At 41.7% G+C, this 24,411-nt stretch overlaps 1 protein-coding gene across 1 annotated transcript in view; it reads right to left on the bottom strand.

The window, feature by feature from the left end:
* Positions 1–24,411, bottom strand: part of fig4a (FIG4 phosphoinositide 5-phosphatase a) — a 107,838-nt gene that overhangs the window by 65,892 nt on the left and 17,535 nt on the right. Inside the window, exons 9-13 of the mRNA XM_035757719.1 lie at positions 22,936–23,036; positions 22,325–22,487; positions 17,602–17,699; positions 11,178–11,311; positions 8,799–8,915 (exon numbers count right to left, since the gene is read on the bottom strand). Of these exons, the coding sequence (XP_035613612.1) occupies positions 8,799–8,915; positions 11,178–11,311; positions 17,602–17,699; positions 22,325–22,487; positions 22,936–23,036 (613 nt within the window). The remainder of the gene's footprint in view (positions 1–8,798; positions 8,916–11,177; positions 11,312–17,601; positions 17,700–22,324; positions 22,488–22,935; positions 23,037–24,411) is intronic.

Raw genomic sequence — 24,411 nt, forward strand, 5'->3', positions numbered from 1 at the left:
CGTCAGTTATAGTCACAGCTGTGTACATTCCCCCTCAAGCAGACACCAAGATGGCCATCAAGGAACTTCACTGGACTATATGCAAACTGGAAACCATACATCCTGAGGCTGCATTTATTATAGCTGGGGATTTTAACAAAGCAAATTTGAGAACAAGGCTACCTAAATTCTACCAGAATATTGATTGCGCTACGCGCATGCACAATACCCTCAACCACTGCTACTCTGACTTCCGTGATGCATACAAAGCCCTCCCCCGCCCTCCCCTCTGCAAATCTGACCATAATGCCATCTAGCTCCTTCCGTCTTATAGGCAGAAACTCAAACAGGATGTACCAGTGACGAGAACATTCAATGCTGGTCCGACCAATTGGAAGCCACGCTTCAAGATTGTTTTGATCAGCGGACTGGAATATGTTGCGGTCAGCATCAGAACAACATCGACCTATACGCTGGCTCGGTGAGTGCTTTTATAAAGAAGTGCATTGGAGATGATGTACCCACTGTGACTATTAACACCTATCCTAAACAGAAACCGTGGATGGAAGGCGGCATTCGTGCAAAACTAAAAGCGCGATCCACCGCATTTAACCATGGAAAGAGGTCTGGGAATATGTCTGAATATAAACAGTGTAGCTATTCCTTCCACAAGGCAATCAAACAAGTGAAATGCCAGGGACAAGGTGGAGTCGCAATTCAATAGCTCAGACACAAGACATATGTGGCAGGGTCTAAAGGAAATCACAGACTACAAAAAGAAATCCAGTGCTATGTAAGAAAGCTAACGTTTAAGTTCCTTGCTCAGAACATGAGAACATATGAAAGCTGGTGGTTCCTTTTAACATGAGTCTTCAATATTACCAGGTAGGACGTTTTAGGTTGTAGTTATTATAGGACTATTTCTCTCTATACCATTTGTATTTCATATACCTTTGACTATTGGATGTTCTAATAGGTACTTTAGTATTGCCAGCCTAATCTCGGGCGTGGATTGGCTTGAAGTCATAAACAGCGCAATGGAAGAGCTGCTGGCAAATGCAGGAAAGTGCTGTTTGAATGAATGCTTATGAGCCTGCTGCTGCCTACCACCGCTTAGTCAGACTGCTCTATGAAATCATAGACTTAATTATAACATAATAACACACAGAAATACGAGCCTTAGGTCATTAATATGGTCAAATCCGGAAACTATAATTTCGAAAACAAAATGTTTATTCTTTCAGTGAAATACGGAACCGTTCCGTGTTTTATCTAACGGGTGGCATCCCGAAGTCTAAATATTACTGTTACATTGCACAACCTTCAATGTTATGTCATAATTATGTAAAAATCTGGCAAATAAGTTCGCAGCGAGCCAGCAGCCCAAACTGTTGCATATACCCTGACTCTGCGTGCAATGAACGCAAGAGAGGTGACACAATTTGCAGAGTTAATATTGCCTGCTAACATTAATATGCAGGTTTAAAAATATATACTTCTGTGCATTGATTTTAAGAAAGGCATTGATGTTTATGGTTAGGTACATTAGTGCAGCGATTGTGCTTTTTTCGCAAATTTTCGCTTTTGTTAAATCATCCCCAGTTTGGCGAAGTTGGCTGTCTTTGTTATGAAGAAATGGTCTTCACACAGTTCGCAACAAGCCAGGCGGCCCAAACTGCTGCATATACCCTGACTCTGTTGCACAAAACGCAAGAGAAGTGACACAATTTCCCTAGTTAGAAGAAATTCATGGCAATATTAACTAAATATGCAGGTGTAAAAATATATACTTGTGTATTGATTTTAAGAAAGGCGTTGATGTTTATGGTTAGGTACACATTGGTGCAGCGACAGTGCTATTTTCGCGAATGCGTTTGTTAAATCACCGTTTGTTGAAGTAGGCTGTGAATCAATGATAAATTAACATGCACCGTATCGATTATATGCAACGCAGGACAAGCTAGATATACTAGTAATATCAACCATGTGTAGTTAACTAGTGATTATGTTAAGATTGATAGTTTTTTATGAGATAAGTTTAATGCTAGCTAGCACCTTTACCGTGGCTCCTTGCTGCACTCGCATAACAGGTAGTCAGCCTGCCACGCAGTCTCCTCGTGGAGTGCAATGTAATCGGCCATAATCAGTGTCCAAAAATGGCGATTACAGATTGTTATGAAAACTTGAAGTCGGCCCTAATTAATCGGCAATTCCGATTAATCGGTTGACCTCTACCCAAAATGATGCACAATCGAGAGCACCTTGTCGGGCTGTATCACAGCCTGATAAGGCAACTGCACTGCCCTCAACCGCAAGGCTCTCCAAAGGGTGGTGCGGTCTGCACAACGCATCACCAGGGGCAAACTATCATGACACCAACTGGTACTCAACTAGACCAAAGAAGGCCGATTCTATTGCTTCTTTAAAACAGCAGGACAGTTTTCAGCTGTGCTAACATGATTGTAAAAGGTTTTTCTAATGATCTATTAGCCTTTTAAAATGATACACTTGGATTAGGTAACACAACGTTCCCTTGGAACACAGGACTGATGGCTGCTGTTAATGGGCATCTGTACACCTAAGTAGATATTCCATTAAAAATCTGCCGTTTCCAGCTACAATAGTCATTAACAACATTAACAATGTCTCCACTGTATTTCTGATCAATTTGATGTTATTTTAAATGGTGCTTTTCTTTCAAAAACAAGGACATTTCTAAGTGACCCCAAAGTTTAACGGTAGTGTGTGTATATGTTTCTTCTTTTGAATCCCTTTTGATTGATTGATTTATTTTCATAATTGTGGTTGTGTAAGAAGGTTAGCCTCCAGACTAGCAGTGAGCCCCACGGGAGTCTCCATATGAGACAACCCAGGGCTAGTCAGAATGTCACATGTCTGGAAGCACAGAAGAAATATTAAATTAAGAAGTAAATGGAGGAAGACTTTTAATTTGTGACACGTCTGGTCTGGACTCAAGTCAACAACCCCGCCAGAGACGAGAGAGTGGGCGGCCGTGTGTGTGTGTTTCTTAAGCATGAGCACATGTATAAAAGCAAGGGAGTGTGTTTGATAATGTAACATAAAGCTAATAAATACGTCATTAGAAGAATGGCTAGCAGCTTAGGTAACCAGATGGAAATGTCAATGCTTGTGATTAAGATATGCAGATAGTGAGCAGTGCGCTGTTCTTCACACCCTTCTGCTGCTGCATGCTCCATCATCTACTCTGATAGGTAGGGATATCCTGGCCATGACTATTCAGCAAGACTCCCATCTAACAGACCCATCTATTCCCATTACTGGACATTCATTTATGTCAGAAGGGAAAAAAAGAAATGTAATTGCTATTTATGCTTGATTGTAAAATACTGTATGATTAGTTATTAGACGGAGCTTTATAGCAGCCCTCGGAGGGACTTTGTCTAACACATTAAAACAAACGTAGCAATAATCACAATTAAAACCAATTATGACAATTTAACACCAACCCCTGTAAAAAAATCTAGAGGGTGGGGTGAGGTAGTTATAGAGGTATAGGTTGGGGTGTAAAGGGCGCAAGTTTTTACCCCTCTGGGCTCACCTCTCGTCTGGCCTGTTAACCTTAACATTGTCAATATTTGGAGACTGACGCACCCAACAGACAGGGATTACTCTTTCTTTTCATCAGTTCATAAATCATATTCCAGAATTGACTATTTTCTGTTGGACTCCAAACTAATTTCAGCAGCTGAGTCGGTTACCTATCACCCTATTCTAATTACGGACCACTCTCCTCTGTCCATGGTGCTGAAACTCGACAATATGTCGACAGGTCGGCGACCGTGGCGCTTAGACGCATACCTGCTGAAAGATTAGGCTTTTTGTCAGTATTTTAAGGAGCAGATTGCCTTTTTCCTCTGAACTAACGACACGGGGGGTGTTGACGACTCCACCCTTTGGGAATCTCTAAAGGCTGTGATTAGAGGTTACATTATTTCTTATACATCAGAGAGGAAGAAACGCGCCAATACTAGGCTAAGAGAAATTGAAAGAGAGTTAGGGGAACAGGAGAACGTTTTTAGGACGAATTCCTCGTATACAGTCCTTGAGACGATCACAAAGTTAAAATATGAATACAATACCATCCTTTCGAAACGGGTGGGCTCTTTACTTGCTAGAACGCAACAAAGTTATTTTGAACTGGGTGACAAACCACAAATTATTAGCAAGACAGCTAAGGCATGTACAGGCATCTAGAGCTATTCACAAAATAAAAGACAAGAAGGGTAAAATAGTAACAGATCCGCAGGATATTAATAAATGCTTTGCGCAGTTTTACTCAGAGCTATACCAATCAAAATGCGATGCTACTGATCCACAAACTATGGAACGCTTTCTCGCTGAATGTGAACTTCCTAAACTAGACAGGGGCAGCTTCTGCACTCGATGCAGGGGTAACTTTGGAGGAAATTAACACAGCGGATAGCACAATTTCCAAACAGCAAGGCCCCTGGGCCCGATGGATATGTAATAGAATTCTATAAGAAGTACTGCGCCAGTCTAGCTCCACTTATGTTGCGAATGTTTAAGCAATCCAAAGAAAATGCCAAACTCCCGCCAACACTGTATGAGGCTACAATAGCACTGATCTTGAAGAAAGATAGAGATTCCATGGAGATGTCTTATCGCCCCGTGTCGTTACTCCCCATAGAAAACACAATGTTGACAAAGATATTGGCAAACCGATTGAAAACAGATATTTCTGACATCATACACCATGACCAGACAGGTTTTATCACGGGCCGACATATACACTACAATTTGAGACGTCTTTTCAACGTAATGTATCACGATCATAAGGTTGAGGCAGTGGTAATAGCTCTTGATGCAGAGAAGGCGTTTTACCGGATTGAGTGGAAATATATGATGTCGGTTCTGGAGCACTTCGGGTTCGGAAAGGAATTTATTAATTGGATAAGAATTATTTATGCACACCCAATGGCGTCCGTGGTAACCAATCAAGAAATGTCGCAGTCATTCCGCTTGTTCAAGGAGTGCCGACAGGGGTGCCCTATTTCGCCTGCTCTCTTCGCTATAGCCATGGAACCCCTTGCTACTCTCATTCGGGCATGTGCCGATATAGCTTCTGTTAAAATAAAGGACACACAGCACAAAATGTCCCTATATGCAGACGATGTTCTTTTGTTTTTGTCCAAGCCTAAAACTTCTATTCCACCCTTACTTAACTTGATAAACACATTTGGCTCCTTCTCTGGCTACAAGATTAACGGGCAAAAAAGTGAGTTGATGCCAATATCACGGCCTGTGGATATGCAATTTCTGCAATCTACCCGGTTTAGAACAGTGATGGACAAGTTCACAAGCCTTGGCATTGTAGTGACAAGAGACCTTGATCAGCTATTGAAAGCGAATTGGGACAAGAAAATATATCAGCTTAAACAAAATATAGATTTTTGGAAAACTCTGCCTATCTCCTTGGTTGGTCGTACAAACACTATTAAAATGGTTGTCCTACCCAGGTTTCTTTACCTCTTCCAATGTCTACCCAATTTCATACCACAAAGCCATTTTAAGAAACTGGATTCAATAGTAACTCCATTTTTATGGGATAACAAGGCAGCCAGAATTTCAAAGAAGCATTTATGCAAGTACAAAATAGAGGGGGGCTTTGGCCTTCCTCACTTTAAACTGTATTATTGGGCTGCTAATCTGAACATTGTGTCTTTCTGGAGGGAAAGTTTACCTGCGATGAGACAGAAGGATATGCCTGCATGGCTTTTGATTGAGCAGGCCTCCTGTCAACGTCCCTCACTCCCTGCACTTGTTAATAGCCCATCATATGTGAAAAAATCCACTTATGACTCTAACCCAGTCATTTGTCACACGCTTAGGATCTGGAAACAGATGAGGTATTTTCTTAACATACCCACTGTATACATTGACAGCCCGATTTGCCTGAATCATGCTTTCCACCCTGCATTGGATGATATGGTGTTTTCACAGTGGAGGGAGAAGGGGCTCACAACAATTGGTAATCTATACATAGATGGTCAGTTAGCTTCATTTCAACAATTACAGGGAAAGTTCAACATGCCAACAACACATTTTTTCAGATACCTCCAAATCAGGAACTTCGTAAGGACACATATCCCACAGTATGGCATGAAGTCAAATAGTCCTACATTAGATATCTTGATCCTTGTCAAACCCCATTCAAAAGGGTCGGTCTCTAGACTGTATGATGTGCTACAGGCCCACATAGAGGTATTCACAGACACCATTAAAAGGGCTTGGGAACAAGAACTTGGGTCAGAAATCTCAGATGAGGACTGGGTAGAAGCTCTCAGGAATATAAACCACTGAATGCCAGACACAACCTTGTACAGTTTAAGGTGATACACAGGTTACATTACTCAAAAGTAAAACTGCATAAAATATTCCCGGACACCTCACCACTGTGTGAGAAGTGCAAGCAGGATGAGGGGACGTTGACCCACTTATTCTGGACATGTCCTAAATTACATGTTTACTGGGCTCTAATTTTTGATTATTTATCTAGAGCCTTTGATAGAGTTCTAGCCCCAGACCCAATGACTGCTCTGTTTGGTACAGTTGATGGGAATAACCACGAAGGGAAAGCTGTCTCTCTTTGTACTCTATTAACCAAAAGGCTCATATTGCAATTTTGAAACTGGAGACTGTACCTACCTTTGTAATGTGGTTACGGGATTTAGGGAATGTAATACATATGGTAAAGACTCGATACAATACCTCCAATAGAAGTCCAATATTTTACAAAATATAGCAGCCGATACTGGAGAAATGGTCTAGTCCCGCTTTATAACTGGGTTGAAGATCTGCTGCTGCTCTGTGCTGTACTCCACTCAACATTTATTTTTGGCTTAACTACACTGCTTGTAATGACTATATGCTGTCTTCTTATACATGTACCACCTAATAGGATTTTGTTTTATTTTGTGTATGTGTGAGTTAAAACCTCTTACCTCCACCCGACATGCAGGCTTCCAATCTGGACATCTGGAAATGCAAATGCGCTACGCTAAATGCTAATAGCACTCGTTAAAACTCAAACGTTCATTAAAACACACATGCAGGGTACTGAATTAAAGCTACACTCATTGTGAATCCAGCCAACAAGTCAGATTTTTAAAATGCTTTTCGGCGAAAGCATGAAAAGCTATTATCTGATAGCATGCAACACCCCTAAAGACCCGCAGGGGACGTAAACAAAATAATTAGCATAGTCGGCGCTACACAAAATGCAGAAATAAAATATAAAACATTCATTACCTTTGACGATCTTCTTTGTTGGCACTCCTAGATGTCCCATAAACATCACTATTGGGTCTTTTTTTCGATTAAATCGGTCCATATATAGCCTAGATATCGATCTATGAAGACTGTGTGATAAACGAAAAAAACAGCGTTTTATAACGCAACGTCATTTTTTAAAATTTAAAAAGTAGACGATAAACTTTCACAAAACACTTCGAAATACTTTTGTAATGCAACTTTAGGTATTAGTAAACATTAATAATCGATCAAATTGATCACGGGGCGATGTATATTCTATAGCTGTATTTCTTGAAATAATGTCTGGATAAATCTCAACCAAAATATCCTGTTGGAGACCGGAAGAAATGGGGTGTCTCTTGTTCGTTTGACCAAGAAACAAATCCTAGGCAAATGACAAGACTGTTGACATCGTGTGGAAGCTGTAGGTATTGCAACCTCGGCTCCAGGTAATGTGGTTTCTATTCAACAATACATTCAAGTGGCGCATTGATATATTTTCCAGTTTTCAGTGATCAGATTTTCCTGCGCTTTTCGATGAAACGCACGTTCTGTTATAGTCACAGTCCTGATTTAACCAGTTTTAGAAACGTCTGAGTGTTTTCTATCCACACATACTAATCATATGCATATACTATATTCTTGGCATGAGTAGCAGGGCGCTGAAATGTTGCGCGATTTTTAACAGAATGTTTGAAAAAGTAGGGGGTAGGATCAACAGGTTAAGTTTTGTTTTGTCCTCTAAATTGGCCATCCCATTCAACAGTACAATGAATGTCATTGTTAGTATTGCTGTCTTTTCTATTTGATTTTTTATTGTAAAATAATAAACATATTATAAAAAAACAAACGTAGCAATAATCACAATTAAAACCAATTATGACAATTTAACACCAACCCCTGTAAAAAAAATCTAGAGGGTGGGGTGAGGTAGTTATAGAGGTATAGGTTGGGGTGTAAAGGGCGCAAGTTTTTACCCCTCTGGGCTCACCTCTCGTCTGGCCTGTTTGTGTGTACCTCTCGTCTGGCCTGAGGGTATGTAACTCTCGTCTGCCCAGAGGGTGTGCGTGTGTACCTCTCGTCTGGCTTGAGGGTGTGTAACTCTCGTCTGCCCAGAGGGTGTGCGTGTGTACCTCTCGTCTGGCTTGAGTGTGTGTAACTCTCGTCTGCCCAGAGGGTGTGCGTGTGTACCTCTCGTCTAGCTTGAGGGTGTGAGTGAGGGTGTGAGTGTGTGTGTGTGTGTACCTCTCGTCTGGCTTGAGGGTGTGTAACTCTCGTCTGCCCAGAGGGTGTGTGTGTGTACCTCTCGTCTAGCTTGAGGGTGTGAGTGTGTGTGTGTGTGTGTGTGTGTGTGTGTGTGTGTGTGTGTGTGTGTGTGTGTGTGTGTGTGTGTGTGTGTGTGTGTGTGTGTGTGTGTGTGTGTGTGCCTCTCGTCTGGTCTGAGGGTGTGAGTGAGTGAGTGTGTGTGTGTGTGTGTGTGTGTGTGTGTGTGTGTGTGTGTGTACCTCTCATCTGGTCTGAGGGTGTGGCAGAAGAAGTCAGAGCGGTTGATGAAGAAGCCAGTCCTCTTGACCACGTTCTCTGCTATCATACTAAGACGGTCCAGCACGTTATACAGCTTACTGAGAGAGGGAGGGAGCGGGGGAGAGAGAGATGAGATTATTATTTGACACATTGGAAAACTGAGCAAACTGGAATGTTATTTGGTCCTAAACAGAGAGTACACATTGGCAGAATACCTGACCACTGACTGACCCAAAATTAAGGAAAGCTTTGACTATGTAATGACTCAGTGAGCATAGCCTTGCTATTGAGAAAGGCTGCCGTAGGCAGACATGGCTCACAAAGGAAAACAGGCAATGTGCACACTGCCCACAAAATTAGGTGGAAACTGAGCTGCACTTCCTGACCTCCTGCCAAATGTATGACCATATTAGAGAGATACATTTCCCTCAAATTACACAGATCCACAAAGAATTGGAAAACAAATTACATTTTGATAAACTCACATATCTATTAGGTGAAATACCACAGTGTTCCATCACAGCAGCAAGATGTGACAGGTTGCTACAAAAGCAACCAGTTTAAATAAAACCATATTTATTATTTTTTGAACTTCAGCTACATTGAAAAGTTTCTATTCTTTTGAAACTTTCTGTGAGTGTAATGTTTATTCTGATTGTTAATTTTACTTCTGTTTATCATCCATTTAATTTGCTTTGGCAATGTAAACATATGTTCCCATGCCAATAAAGCCCCTTAAAGAGAGAGAGAGAGACAGAGAGAGGGGGCGGGGCAGGCAGACAGACAGAGACCGGGGCAAACAGACAGAGGGCAGACAGACAGACAGAGACCGGGGCAAACAGATAGAGGGCAGACAGACAGACAGAGGGTGGGGCAGCCAGAGAGAGAAAACATATGAATGAGTGTTAGGTAACTTAAAAGGTCTCTTTGAAAAATGTTTTCATTGAACTTGAACATTTCTTTCAGGGACAGCAACAGTAACTCCTCTACTGTTAAAGTTAGGTCCATTGTTGGTGAGCGTAGCCTAGAGGTTCCCAAACTAGGGGGCAGATATGAAAATGGGGTTGCGGGAGGATTTCCCAAATCCCCCCCAAAAATGTCATAAATAAATACAAAAAATATCTTATATCGTCTTTGTATCTCAGCATTTTTACGTGGTTAACCTTAAAAATCTAAAATGAAAATGATTGTACTCCAAAACTCCCCAGCTTATGCTCTCCAAATGGATGTTAGCTGTGAGGATCGAGATGCCCATGCATTGACTTTTGTTGGCTATAAATGTTGGGGGAGGCTATTCACGAGGACATATTGTTCTGTCTCACGATTCCCGAGTGTGCTGTGGCTATATTGATGAAAAACAGAATCCATATGGGAAGGAATGGTGGGCTTTTGCACAGATGGAGCTCCATCTATCCCGGGACGACAGGCAGGCCTCCGCACTCTAGTTATGAACGTGAATGTGATTTTTCGCATTGAGAGAGGAGCGGTTGTCATTCACAATGGATGTAAAAACAACTGACTTGGTTGACCTTCAGTGTAATGAAAATAACAGAAAACAGCATCAGTAAGTGTCCCACATGAGTGATGACCGCTCACCTCCAACACTTGGAAGGGCACTTTGGAACTTACTTCCCAAGACAACTGGTAACTCGGAATGAAGAGAGAGCTCCAACTGGGAAAATTTGCTTTGAACAGTCATGTAACTCGGGAACTCAGCTCTCTTTCTAGAGCTCAGACTTTCCGACCTGAAGGTCACTAATGTCAGGATTCAACCTCGGATTTTTCAAAGTTCCCAGTTGTCTTGAAAGCACCATGAAGGTCATGGTAGACTACCCTTCGCCAGCTCATATGTGTGAAGCTGGATCCAGTGCTTGTCTGCATTAAAAGCAAATATAGATCAGGGTTGGATGTGACAGCAGAGAGGAGGTGCATACTGTCGACCACGCCCCCTGACTTTGAGAAGCTCCGACGCGACATTCATCAACCGCACCCATCTCATTAGTGGTGGCAAGATATGAGACATTATACATCAGCATAACTTGCAATTGACTGTCACAGTCCCACATTAAAAGTAAACATTGGTTGTTAATTCACAAGGGTGGGGTCACGAGACTTTTCAGATATAAAAATAGGGTTGTGGACCCAAAACGTTTGGGAACCATTAAATGTTCTGAGGTGTTGACTTAGGTTGCTGGAACAACATTTTGTACCTCTGGCTTTTACAGAACACGATGCTGGTGTAGGGTTAAGCTAAAGCAGCAGGTATGAGTAGGACGAAGTCGCAACCAAACACTGATCTTAGGCGTTTCGCCATTAATGGTTAAGGATAGGGTTTGGGTGAGCTGATCCTAGATCTGTACCTCTTGGTGTATCGGGCCATGTCCCAGGCGATGTAGTCGATGCAGTGTTCTGGAGGGAGGAACTGGTTGAGGTTGATTACAGCAGGTAAGAGCTCCTCACTGAGGATCTTCTCATGCTTTCTCTTCTCTCGTTTCTACACACAGACACGGAGACACACACATCATCAGCATTACTCATTTACACTGAAGGAAAGGTCTCTGATTTATGAGAAAATGCATGAAAGTCTATGGTAACTTCATAATTTTTTGTCTCTGGAAAATTTCTCCCACAACGGTACCACCTGAATGAACATAACGTTTTCTTAACATCTCAATCCGTTAACTACATACAGATGTAGGACCTTAATAATTTGAGCCAGTTTGCTAAAGCAGGAAAATAGTTCTGCAGCAACAGGAAATGTGAATTATGTAGATTATAATTAATGGACTTTTTGTAGGGGTTGATACATTTTTCATTAGGGCAAATTTAAGTCTGAAATGTCAAAGTGGAAATTCAAATACACTACAAGTTTGTACAAGTGCAGGAATTCTCAGCAACAAAATAATGATCAAATTAAGATCCTACATCTGTAACTAAGATCAGATGGAGCTACCTTAAGAGAGAACTATTTCCAGACATTAATGCCAGTTCACCCACAGGAGCAGTGTGTGCGCATGTACGTGTCACGCATTAGTCATGACCTCTTCTCTCCAACGCAGACACACACACACACAGTACTCCTAGCTCTGCATTGACTTCAGCTAATCATGTCTACAGCAGCCAAACTATGTCTGTCTACCAGAAGTTCAGTTCCTCTCTACAAAACATTCTCTCAAAACACACTCTCCCTCACATATGCTGGCTACTTCCTGAGCACTGTCAGTTCCTATTCATTCTGTTTGAAGCCAAGAGAGTCTACCCCTGCTGCTCCTCCTGTCATCTCTCCTAAAGATCACCCCGGTCGCTAGACCTTCAACAACCTTTTAACCACTTATCTACAAAACACACACACGCCTCTATCAGTGTCACAGCCCAGTTAATAACCAGCCATTAACCACTGCTAGGCTCTCTCTCACAGCATGGCATCAAAACACACACACACACACACGCACGCCAAACAAAGTATCATGCATACACGCGCACAACTGCAAACACACTCATCATGTGCTAGCACACCATGCATGCAGTGCAGTACATGCTCTGCACACACAGATGGGCGTCATGCAAAATGCATGCACATGGATACACACAGATCTCACATACCTGCATAAGAGAGTGTGGCAAGGCATGACAGAGGCTCTTGATGTGACAAATGAACAGTGGTTAAATGTGTCTCTGCACAAACAAGGGAATTTCCCAGTTAAGAGAAATGGATCCTGATGAGTGACACACCCCCACCTACCCATCACTGGCCAACACAAATCACTCCTACGTTGCAAAGTCTATGGTGACTTTTTTGATTTCTGCTTGTGAGTGAGATAGTGAGTGAGAGGGAGGGGGGGACCGGGGAGCATGGGACTAAGGGGGAGCACCCTACCCTCTCCTCCCCTACTGCACATGGCCGAGCTTGTGCAGGCAACGGAGGGCTGTGATTGGCTATCCCTCTCCTCGTTCCCTTGTGAGTGACATACACAGGACACCCGAGCTCAGCAGTAAGAAGGGGGGTTCACAACACTGTGTGAAGAGAGTGTGAGTGTGCATGAGTGCATTTAAGGTGGTTCTTCAACAGCTTGTAATCACTAGCCCCTAACCAGTTTCTCTCTAGTACCTCTTATCACTCCATCTGTCAGAGTAACCACAACAACTGTTATTTTCCAATGTATTGAGTTAGCTTAGGGAGTTAGCCTAAACCTTCACTAGCTAACACACCAGGCTATTGTCCAATCACATGAAGGTGTGATTCCAGGAATCCTGCTGGTTTCTTAGAAAAATCCTCAAGTTAAATTCTCAGTCATTTGGATGTGTCTGTCAACACTTCATTATGGTCATGTTGGATATTACATCTCTCCCCCTCTCCTTGTTTTCTCCCCCACAGGGACATCTGACACCGGAGAATGTGTTTTTTTTCTCTCCAAAAGCTTATTTAATGCCATCTTTAGTATAAATATGTTAATTGTAACATTGCAGTAATATAATGCTTGGAAAACAGCACAATGGGGCCATAATTCCGAACATGATATATATATTTTGTTTAACCTGGACCCGTCTCAAAACGAGCATCAGCCAGATACAATCGTAAACATAGTTGCACATGATAGAATGCTACATTATAACTGGTCCCATCAGATAACATGGCACATGTTAGCCTTATGCTAACCTCACCAGCTGACAATGATTATATCCGATAAGTTCTGCATCAGCTACGATTGTATTTGGCTGATGCACATTTTGAGACAGAGGTCCAGGTTGAACTTAAAATTATTATGACTTTTTTATGTTTGCAAGTATGGCCCCAATAGTTTCCAACCCACTTTACAGAACCGAGAACAACAAGAACCAGGAATAATTACTTCACACAGAAAGAGGACAACAGCCTGGCTGATTGAGTCAGAAGTGCTTGTATAACCATTCACTTCAGCGCTCTCCTCTCTGGCAGTATCACCACAAGCTGCTAGCCCTGCATTCTGTCACAAGTCACATTAACATATAGGTCTTTAACTTTGAAGTCAGAGCAGCAATAGACTGGTAACTAATGTATGGCTTGCCAGTCAAGTCCTCTCACTACTACTGGAGTAAGCTACACTACTGGTTTTAGAACACCTACTCATTCAAGGGTTTTTCTTCATTTTTACTATTTTCTACATTGTAAAATAATAGTGAAGACATCAAATCTATGAAATACCACACATGGACTCACGTAGTAACCAAAAAAGTTAAACAAATCTAAATATATTTTATATTTGAGATTCTTCAAATAGCCACCCTTTGCCTTGATGACAGCTTTGCACACTCTTGGCATTCTCTCAACAAGCTTCACCTGGAATGTTTTTCCAACAGTCTTGAAGGAGTTTCCACAAATGCTGAGCACTTGTTGGCTGCTTTTCCTTCACTATACGGTCCAACTCTGCCAAAACCATCTCAATTGGGTTAAAGTCAGATGATTGTGGAGGCCAGGTCATCTGATGTAGCACTCCATCACTCTCCTTTTTGGTAGCCCTTACACAGCCTGGAGGTGTGTTTGGGGTCATTGTCCTATTGAAAAACAAATGATAGTGCCACTGACCCCAAACCAGATGGGATGGCGTATCGCTGCAGAATGCCGTGGTAGCCATGATGGTTGTTTGCCTTTAATTCGAAATAAATCACAGACCGTGTCACCAGCAAAGCACCCCCACACCATACCACCTCCTCCTCCATGCTTTACGGTGGGAAATACACATGCAGAGATCATCCTTTCACCCATACCGCATCTCACAAAGACGGTTGGAACCAAAAACATACCATTTGGACTCTAGACGGAAGGACAAATTTCCACCGGTCTAATATCCATTGCTCATGTTTCTTGGCCCAGAAAGAAATTCCACAAATTCATTTTTAACAAGGCACACCTGTTAATTGAAATGCATTCCAGAATTCCTCTCTTTATATTCTGGTTAGCGCCAGTTTGTGCTGTTCTGTGAAGGGAATAGTACACAGCGTTGTATGAGATTTCTAAAAAATTCTGAATAAAGTTAATTGTTTCTGACCATTTTGAGCCTGTAATTGAACCCACAAATGCTGATGCTCTAGATACTCAACTAGTCTAAAGAAGGACAGTTTTATTGCTTCTTCAATCAGAACAACAGTTTTCAGCTGTGCTAACATAATTGCAGAAGGGTTTTATTCAGAATTCAAGGCACACTGAACCACAGCATTCTGCAGCAATACGCCATCCCATCTGGGTTTCGCATAATGGGACTATCCTTTGTTTTTCAAAAGGACAATGACCCAACATCTCCAGGCTGCATAAGGGTTATTTGACCAAGAAGGAGAGTGATGGAGTGCTGCATCAGATGACCTGGCCTCCACAATCACCCAACCTCAACCCAATTGAGATGGTTTGGGATGAGTTGGACCGCAGTGAAGGAAAAGAAGGCAACAAGTGCTCAACATATGTGGGAACTCCTTCAAGAAAAGCATTCCAGGTGAAGCTGGTTGAGAGAATGCCAAGAGTGTGCAAAGCTGTAATCAAGGCAAAGGGTGACTACTTTGAAGAATCTAAAATATATTTAGATTTTTTAAACATGATTCCATATATGTTATTTCAGAGCTTCACTATTATTCTACAATGTAAAAAAATAACAAAAATAAAGAAAAACCCTTGAATGAGTAGGTGTGTCCAAACTTTTGACTGGTACTGTATATATACTACCGTTCAAAAGTAAGTTTGTGGTCACTTAGAAATGTCCTTGTTTTTGAAAGAAAAGCACATTTTTTTGTCCATTAAAATAACATCAAAATGATCGGAAATACAGTGTAGACATTGTTAATGACTATTGTAGCTGGAAACGGCAGATTTTTTATGGAATATCCACATAGGCGTACAGAGGCCCATTATCAGCAGCCATCACTATTGTGTTCCAATGGCATGTTGTGTTAGCTAGTTTTTAAAAAGGTTAATTGATCAATAGAAATCGCTTTTGCAATTGTGTTAGCACAGTTGAAGACTGTTGTCTGAATAAAGAAGCAATAGAACGGGCCTTCTTTGACTAGTTGAGTATCTTGAGCATCAGCATTTGTGGGTTCGATTAAAGGCTGAAAATGGCCAGAAACAAATATGTTTCTTCTGAAACTAGTCAGTCTATTCTTGTTCTGAGAAATTAAAGCTATTCCATACGAGAAATTACTAAGAAACTGAAGATCTTGTACAATGCTATGTACTACTCCCTTCACTGAACAGTGCAAACTGGCTCTAACCAGAATAGAAAGAGGAGTGGGAGGCCCCAGTGCACAACTGAGCAAGAGGACAAGTACATTAGTGTCTAGTTTTTTTTATATATATTTTTTTAACCTTTAATTAAATAGGCAAGTCAGTTAAGAACAAATTCTTATTTTCAATGACGGCCTAGGAACAGTGGGTTCACTGCCTGTTCAGGGGAAGAATGACATATTTTTGTACCTTGTCAGCTCGGGGGTTTGAACTTGCAACCTTCCGTTTACTAGTCCAACACTCTAACCACTAGGCTACCCTGCCGCAGATGCCTCACAAGTCCTCGCCTGTCAGCTTCATTAAATAGTACCCGCAAAACACTCGTCAACAGTGACAAGGCAACTCCGGGACACTGGCCTTCTAGGAAGAGAAATGAAAAGCCATATGCCAGTGCCTGTGTTCTTTTGCCCATCTTAATCTTTTGTTTTCATTGGCCAGTCTGAGATATGGCTTTTAAGTGACACCAAACTTATTTCCGGGCAATTTGGATAACTAGGGCCACTAACAATTTATAGGGCATTCACTCCCTGCTCTAAAATGTATAGAAAAACAGGGCAATTCAAGAGCGTGCTATAAATTAATGTCAAAATGTAGTTTCCTTTGTTTGCCCTGTCATTATCAATCACTTGTTCTTGACCGTGTTGATGAAATAAGAACGTTAGTTTGCTCGTTTAGACTGAGGTGCTCTTGGTTGTATCTCTTCCATATTTAGCAGTGGGAGATGGCACCATTTGGAAGTCTTTCTGCAGGATGGACCTATCAAAATCAACTTGATACCCTCGTAATTTTCATATCCCGATCCTTGGCTTCCATTGGCTGGATATTGGCCTTCAATTTACATTTAGAGGGGCTGTTTCTATAGCGATTTAAAGGGAGAGACTCAGAAATACACAATGAAAACTGGAACAGATTGTCTACGCGGAGGGTGGATAATGAAATTCAGTCTGGCAGCCTTCTAAATAAATATTATTTAGTCCCTATGTTGCTTTCTATTCCGCGGATTTAATTTAGAAAAAGCCCATGTTTTCAATCATGAACCTGTAGCCAATGGTTAGCTTGTCAGTTGATGTCCGATATTAGCGCCAATCTGCCATGAAGCAGCACCACAGAGTTCTATTGAGCAGTGACCACTTTTTGATCATCCCGGTGACGACATTCCATTCACTCTAAACATGCTCAATTCTCTGAGTATTCTCATGGTAGAGGCATGAGGTTTGGACTATTGCTTTTCTGACGCAATTCTCTATTGAATGGACATATTTGTATAAACCTTGAATGAATGAATCCTTTTATGGGTGAACACACTACAATTTAAATGAAGTAAATGGATCCGTGGAGACAAACTGTGGAACAATCCTTTAACTGTCCGCTGATGTAACAGTATCGTAAATGGGTACTCTGAGGAAGGTTTCATCTATTGGACTCAGTTTCTACCAGAGTAATTATTCCGTTGTTCCATTAACAGCGTGACTGAGGTGTTGGTCTGAGGTGCCCTGTGGTGGGGGGTACGGTGCAGTGAGGTGAGGTGCTGTTACCTTGACGAGGTTGAGGATGATGATGGGCGAGCCAAACCGCTGGAGCATCTGGTCAAAATGGAGGGCAGCTACATGGGCATAGGGGTCGGCCTGGTCCACTGAAACACAACAGAGAGAGGTCAGAGAGCAGCTACACTACCGTTCAGAAATTTGGGGTCACTTAGAAATGTCCTTGTTTTTGAAAGAAAAGTTTTTTTTTTTTTTTTGTCCAATCAAAATAACATAAAAATTATTGGAAATACAGTGTAGACATTGTTAATGTTGTAAATGACTATTGTACATGGAAACGGCAGATATTTTATGGGATATCTACATAGAGGCCCATTATCAGCAACCATCAATCCTCTGTTCCAATGGCACGTTGTGTTAGCCAATCCAAGTGTATCATTTTAAAAGGCTAATTGATCATTAGAAAACCCTTTTGCAATTATTTTAGCACAATTGGAAACTGTTGTCTGATTAAAGAAGCAATAAAACTGGCCTTCTTTAGACTAGTTGAGTATCTGGAGCATCAGCATTTGTGGGTTTGATTACAGGCTCAAAATGCCCAGAAACAAATAACTTTCTTCTGAAACTTGTCAGTCTATAATTGTTCTGAGAAATGAAGGCTATTCCATGCGAGAACTTGCCAAGAAACTGAAGATCTCATACAACACTGTGTACTACTCCCTTCACAAACTGTCTCTAACCAGAATAGAAAGAGTGGGAGAGGAGAAAGAGGAGAAACAGACACCTCAAGTCTTCAACTAAATAATACCTGCAAAACACAAGTCTCAACGTCAACAGTGAAGAGGGGACTCCTGGATGGTGGCTTTCTAGGCAGGGTTACAAAGAAAAAACATCTCAGACTGGCCAATAAAAATATTAAGATGGGCAAAAGTACACAGACACTGGACAGAGGAACTCTGGATCACGGAGTCGCCTCTTCACTGTTGACATTGAGACTGGTGTTTTGCAGGTATTATTTAGTTGAAGACTTGAGGTATCTGTTTCTCAAACTAGACACTAATGTACTTGTCCTCTTGCTCAGTTGTGCATTGGGGCCTACCACTCTTTATATTCCGGTTAGAGCCAGTTTGTGCTGTTCCGTGAAGGGAATAGTACACAGCGTTGTATGAGATCTTCAGTTTCTTCGCAATTTCTCAAAATTTCAGAATAAAGTTAATTGTTTCTGACCATTTTGAGCCTGTAATTGAACCCACAAATGCTGATGCTCTAGATACTCAACTAGTATAAAGAAGGACAGTTTTATTGCTTCTTCAATCAGAACAACAGTTTTCAGCTGTGCTAACATAATTGCAGAAGGGTTTTCTAGTGATCAATAAGCCTTTTCAAATGATAAACTTGGATTAGCTAACCATTGGAACACAGGAGGGATGGTTGCTGATAATGGGCCTCTGTACGCCTATGTAGATATTCCATTTTTTAACATTTTAAAATCAGCCATTTCCATGTACAATAGTCATTTACAACATTAACAATGTAATTTCTGATCAATTGATGTTATTTTAAATGGACAAAGAAATTGCTTTTCTTTCAAAAACAAGGACATTTCCAAGTGACCCCAAACTTTTGAACGGTAGTGTACATGGGCGCACGGGTCGGCCTGGTCCACTGAGACACAACAGAGAGAGGTCAGAAGGCAGCTACATGGGCTTATAGGTAGGCCTGGTCTACTGAGGTGCAACAGAGAGAGGTTAGCTACATGGCCGTAGGGGTCACTTTAGCATCTAGTTCACTCAACTCTATTTTGACTGAGCGATGAGCAAACATTAAGGTTTAGGATGTTAGAAGGAAAGTGGGATACCTAGTCAGTTGTACAAGTGAAATGTGTCTTCCGCATTTATCCCAACCCCTCTGAATCAAAGCCATGCCACTGGCTGTATCATAAGGTAAGCAATAATGTTTGATATAATGATTCATAAGCATTTCATAAGATCAAACAAAAGGTAACCTAGAAACATTAAGGTGTCGTGTCTTTGGCTATGCCGGATTAAGTGATATAACATGATATTCTATAAAATCCTTTCTCCCTAATTAGAATGACCTGATTGAGCTAATCATGTAAATGTAATTAACTAGAGAGTCGGGGCACCACAAAATAATATTGATAGAGCTGTTATCTTCCGAATAAACTCTTAAAGACCTAGTAATATTTTATATCAATAGCAGTCAATATTAATCGTCACCTTAATTCAGACTCATCTGAAAGTTGAAAATTCTTGGTTATCTTCACGAACCCTGGTTGAATCAGCAATACAAAATTGGGTTGAATTATTTATTTACTAAATACCCAACTAATCACACAGAATTACATATACACAGAATTAATTATACCTTGATGACGTTATAAAGGAAAACGTCTCTAGCGGGCGGAACAGATATGACAGCTCGTTACACAAAAGAAAAGGGCTGGGTTTGAGTGAAAGTGCGGGAAGAAGCTGTGCTTTCGTAAATACAGTATTTTATGCATTTTAAATTACCACCCATTTGGAAAAGGAAAATGCAATAAATATTTACTCTGAGCTGCGATTCGGGAGGTTGGTGGTAGATGGAAGGCCATGTTGCCAAACCGAGTCCTTTTCGTCAAGGGCTTATATAGTGGAGGGAGAAAAGGGGTGTGTTTCATAGTTTACAAACTATGTCTCTTCATGTGGGCGTGCCACTGAGTCGGGCCTAATTCACTCATGAAAACCCAATTCTCACATTTTAGAAGCTAAAATCACATTTCATCCCATCACGAATAATTTCATATTCAAACATTTAAATTGAACAACAATTCCATGTGAATCCGATAACTCTGATGTGTAGACTTTAGAGTTAGACACTGTAGAGTTTATGTCATCTTATCATTGATGAGAATGTCTCAGATGACAACCAAACTGACATCATATTCATTAAGTACCACCGCATATGTTCAATTGGTCGGATTACCAGAATATAGTTCATTTCCCCCCACCTTCTGATGTTCCTAGAATCTCAATGTTAATCTCAATGTAACATCAGTAGGGTAGAGAGAGGAAAAAGGGGGGAGAGGTATTTATGACTGTCATAAACCTACCCCCAGGCCAAAGTCATGACAAAGGTCATCTAACCTGCTGTTGGTTATACAGTAGAGTATTATTATACCGTAACGAACACACATGCCCATTTCCTTTCAGCCCCTCTCTCCATCATTTCACCCATCCCTTCTATTCTTTCAGTGTTATTACTTCATGTGGTGGTCACGCAGATGAAGATCTGGGTCAGTCAAACATGTTTCCCCTTATGATCAGTCATGAGGAGAAATCACTCATCCATTTAGGTCAGTTGTAAATGGTGATGATGGGTAACCAGGGCGAGGGGAGGGGGGCTGACTGAAGCCATTTTATAAGGCCTTCATCCTCGTTCCCCCGTGGGTCTTCATGATTAGGACGAGGAAGCATGAAAAGACACGCTTCTCTTCAACCCTCCCTACAAAGCTATTCACCTACTTAAGCATGTCATGAAGTCAACAGGAGGCTTGTGTAACCGCAGTCTCATTTTTCAGGACCGGCTGGCTGGGTGGTGACTGACCACTATGTCCCACCAGGGTCTTCCTGATCGTCAAACCTGTCCTAAATTCACTAATGGCTGATGATCTTGGAGCCGACAGACATCGTTATCGAACAAGAATTGACATGTAATTGGACATCTTTGTGTCTATGGGCTTCTATATCTGTGTGTGTGCCTGATGCCATATCGCTGAATTGATTTAATGGATTAGCTGAATGACGTTTGAGCAGGAGATTCATGAAATGGATTTCCATGGCTGAACAGCTGCACACAAGCCCAAGATCCCCATGCACAATGCCAAGCGTTGGCTGGAGTGCTGTTACGCTCTTCGCCATTGGACTCTGGAGCAGTGGAAACACATTCTCTGTAGTGATGAATCACACTTCACCATCTGGCAGTCCAACGGATGAATCTGGGTTTGGCGGATGCCAGGAGAACACTACCTGACCCAATGCATAGTGATGTTATATCAGCAAAGGGGAGGACCAACTCCATATTAATGCCCATGATTTTGGAATGAGATGTTCGACGAGCAGCCGTCAACATACTTTTGGTTATGTAGTGTAGATAGACAGATGGGAGAGGGAAGGTAAGGTCCCCATCACATAGATCTGGAGGACACACTAGCTCTCTCTGTACATTACATCTCTGCATTATGCATGTAAATGTCATCCTAGGATGGACTGAAAACCAAATGGAGGATGAGAGGAAAATATCCTTTCATATACAAATGCATGCGGGCGCGCGCATACACACATCTTGGGACAAGCTTTCAATCTCTTAAGTAAATATCATCCACTATGGACTGTAGGCCAAATGGGGTAAGAGAGGATATAATTTAATGCAGTCCGAGTCCACACACACAAACTGCAGTCTCTCTCCACCTTTTCAATCTCTGAGACCATCTGATCCTCACACACTCCACTCCCTAAGATGTATCCTGCTGGAGTCATAATGAGAAACAGAGATGGATGAAAAGAGGAGAGAAAATCTCTCTCTCATCAATAGTAAAACAAGATCCGTTTGGCCAGAGTATAGTTTATAGTATTACGACTACTGTAAGTGCTGTAGTAATGTGTATCTTATGGCATATTGGTGATAGGGGTATGTCCAGACAGAGACCAGTAGACCACATTATATTAATGATACTGTACAGTGTATACGATATCTAATGATGATAATATCTTACATCGTATAGGTGGTTTAGGCATCATGGTGGAGATGTCCTGGGACCAATAGAGGGGAACAGAACCCCTGACCTGAACGTACGAAGAGTAACTCCCTGCCGTGAATGACATCACCGACGCATCGTGGATGATCTGCTCAGTCTCCACCTCATTGGCTACGTCACCCTGCAGAGGATCAGATGAAAACAGGTGAGGGACAATATACAGAGAGAACCACATGGATCTACACACTCTTAGATGGCCCCATAGTTGTTTTTTTCATTGTTCAACAGTTTTGACCTGTAATTGACAGGAGTGGACCATATACTGGACCAGAAAGTCATCCCAAAATGAGCACACACACACACACACACACACACACACACACAAACCTTACGAATGTCAATCCTGGACTAAACTAAGCCGCGCAGAGGGAATAATAGACACATAATTTGGCCTCAAAAACACAGCATACTGAACCCCTTTACCACCAAACTACATACACAAAAAGGAGATGCAGAGACACGGAGGTTACATTAACCTCACACCCCCTCCTTTGTGCCATGCTGCTATTATATAACACCGGGGCGACTTCGCCCTGTTGTCGTGGCGACAAGATGAGGCAGGAGGTTACCTCGCAGTTGGCTCCTCTCTTGAGGAAGCGGGTGCCAGCAAATTTACTGGAGCGCCTGGCGATAAGGGTGACATGAACCGGACGACCGTAGATCAGGAGCTCTTCACACAGAGGTTAAGGTGGGACACACACAGATGTAACATAAAAAGGCAAAGTGTCATTGATTTCAAATAACAATTAGTAAATTACTGAAATGGTATTGTAATTCACTCGCCAGGCAAAACACCTAGGATAAGAGAGATACTTCAAAGAGGGAGACAAGATGGTGGTTTGGCACTTCCCAACTTACTGTTTCACTACTGGGCAGCTACTATTCAGAAGATTTTGGTCTGGTGTAATTCTCCAAGTACCAACTGGTGCTCAATAGAAGCCCATTCTTTCCAATCATCCCTTCTCTTCTTGAATCTGTGCCCCACTATCCATGTGTCCTAAATCAGATCAAAGTGTTGCACAAAATTCATTACAAAAAACTATTCATTTCCCCCCAGAGACAAATGACACAATGCGCAATGTCTCCCGCTGATCACAGTCACATGTTTTACCTATGCTCTAAGCAGTCAAGAGTTTTGTTCTTCCTTTTTAATTACTCTCTCTAAAGGTATTGATATTGACCTGCAGTCTTGTCCTTTGATAGCTATATTTGGACCTCCATTTGTGCTGTCTATTCTCACCTAGAGTAAAGCAGATGTAACGTTTGCTTCACTAGTGGCCCGCCAACAGATTTGGCTGAATTGGAAATCTCCCAAACCAACCACAGAGTTCTTATGTCTTTTCTTAATTTAAAGTGCATGTACTGCTAACTTTTTTCTGAGATGGCCACCTTTAATTTCCTTTTCTTGACAAATTACACTCTATTGAGCAAGAACTTGGGACCAAAAGGGGGAGGGAAGGGATAGTGTGTTGTGATCTGTTGTAATTGTATTTTCATTTGGAATGTTAGTTTGAGTGTTTATTTTTTGGGGGGTGGGCTTCTCCAATGAGAAAAGGGGGGAAAAAGATATTGGTACTCATGTCAAGAATTGTAAAGTGTATACGTTTATATGTCTAATTCAAAAATGGGAGAAAAATGATTTGTAATTCACTTCCTGAATTGAAATGGAATTGCCCCTGCCAATCACTGTTCCCCTCTCTCTACCCTCCATCTCTTTCTCTCTCGCACTAATTTACTAAGTCCCTCTCTTAACTCTGTTTTCCTCTTAACCTCCATCACTTCAACCCCATCACTTCCCCCATCTCTGTGCCTCTGCCTTTCTTCACCCCCCCCCCTCCTCAGTTTCCTTCTATGAATTATTCTGCCTGGGTTTCTCTGGGAAAATAACCATGAGAGAAGGATGGCTTCCAGGAACCGTTGTCTAAACCCAGCATCTGCAATGTGGCCCCCACTGCCCATCTAACCAGCCAACCTGGTGAGACACACACACACACACACACACACACCTCGTGCTATTCAGCAATATTTGCTGTAAACCAGTGGTC

Source organism: Oncorhynchus keta, chromosome 8 (assembly GCF_023373465.1).
Source record: "Oncorhynchus keta strain PuntledgeMale-10-30-2019 chromosome 8, Oket_V2, whole genome shotgun sequence".
Lineage (NCBI taxonomy): Eukaryota > Metazoa > Chordata > Actinopteri > Salmoniformes > Salmonidae > Oncorhynchus > Oncorhynchus keta.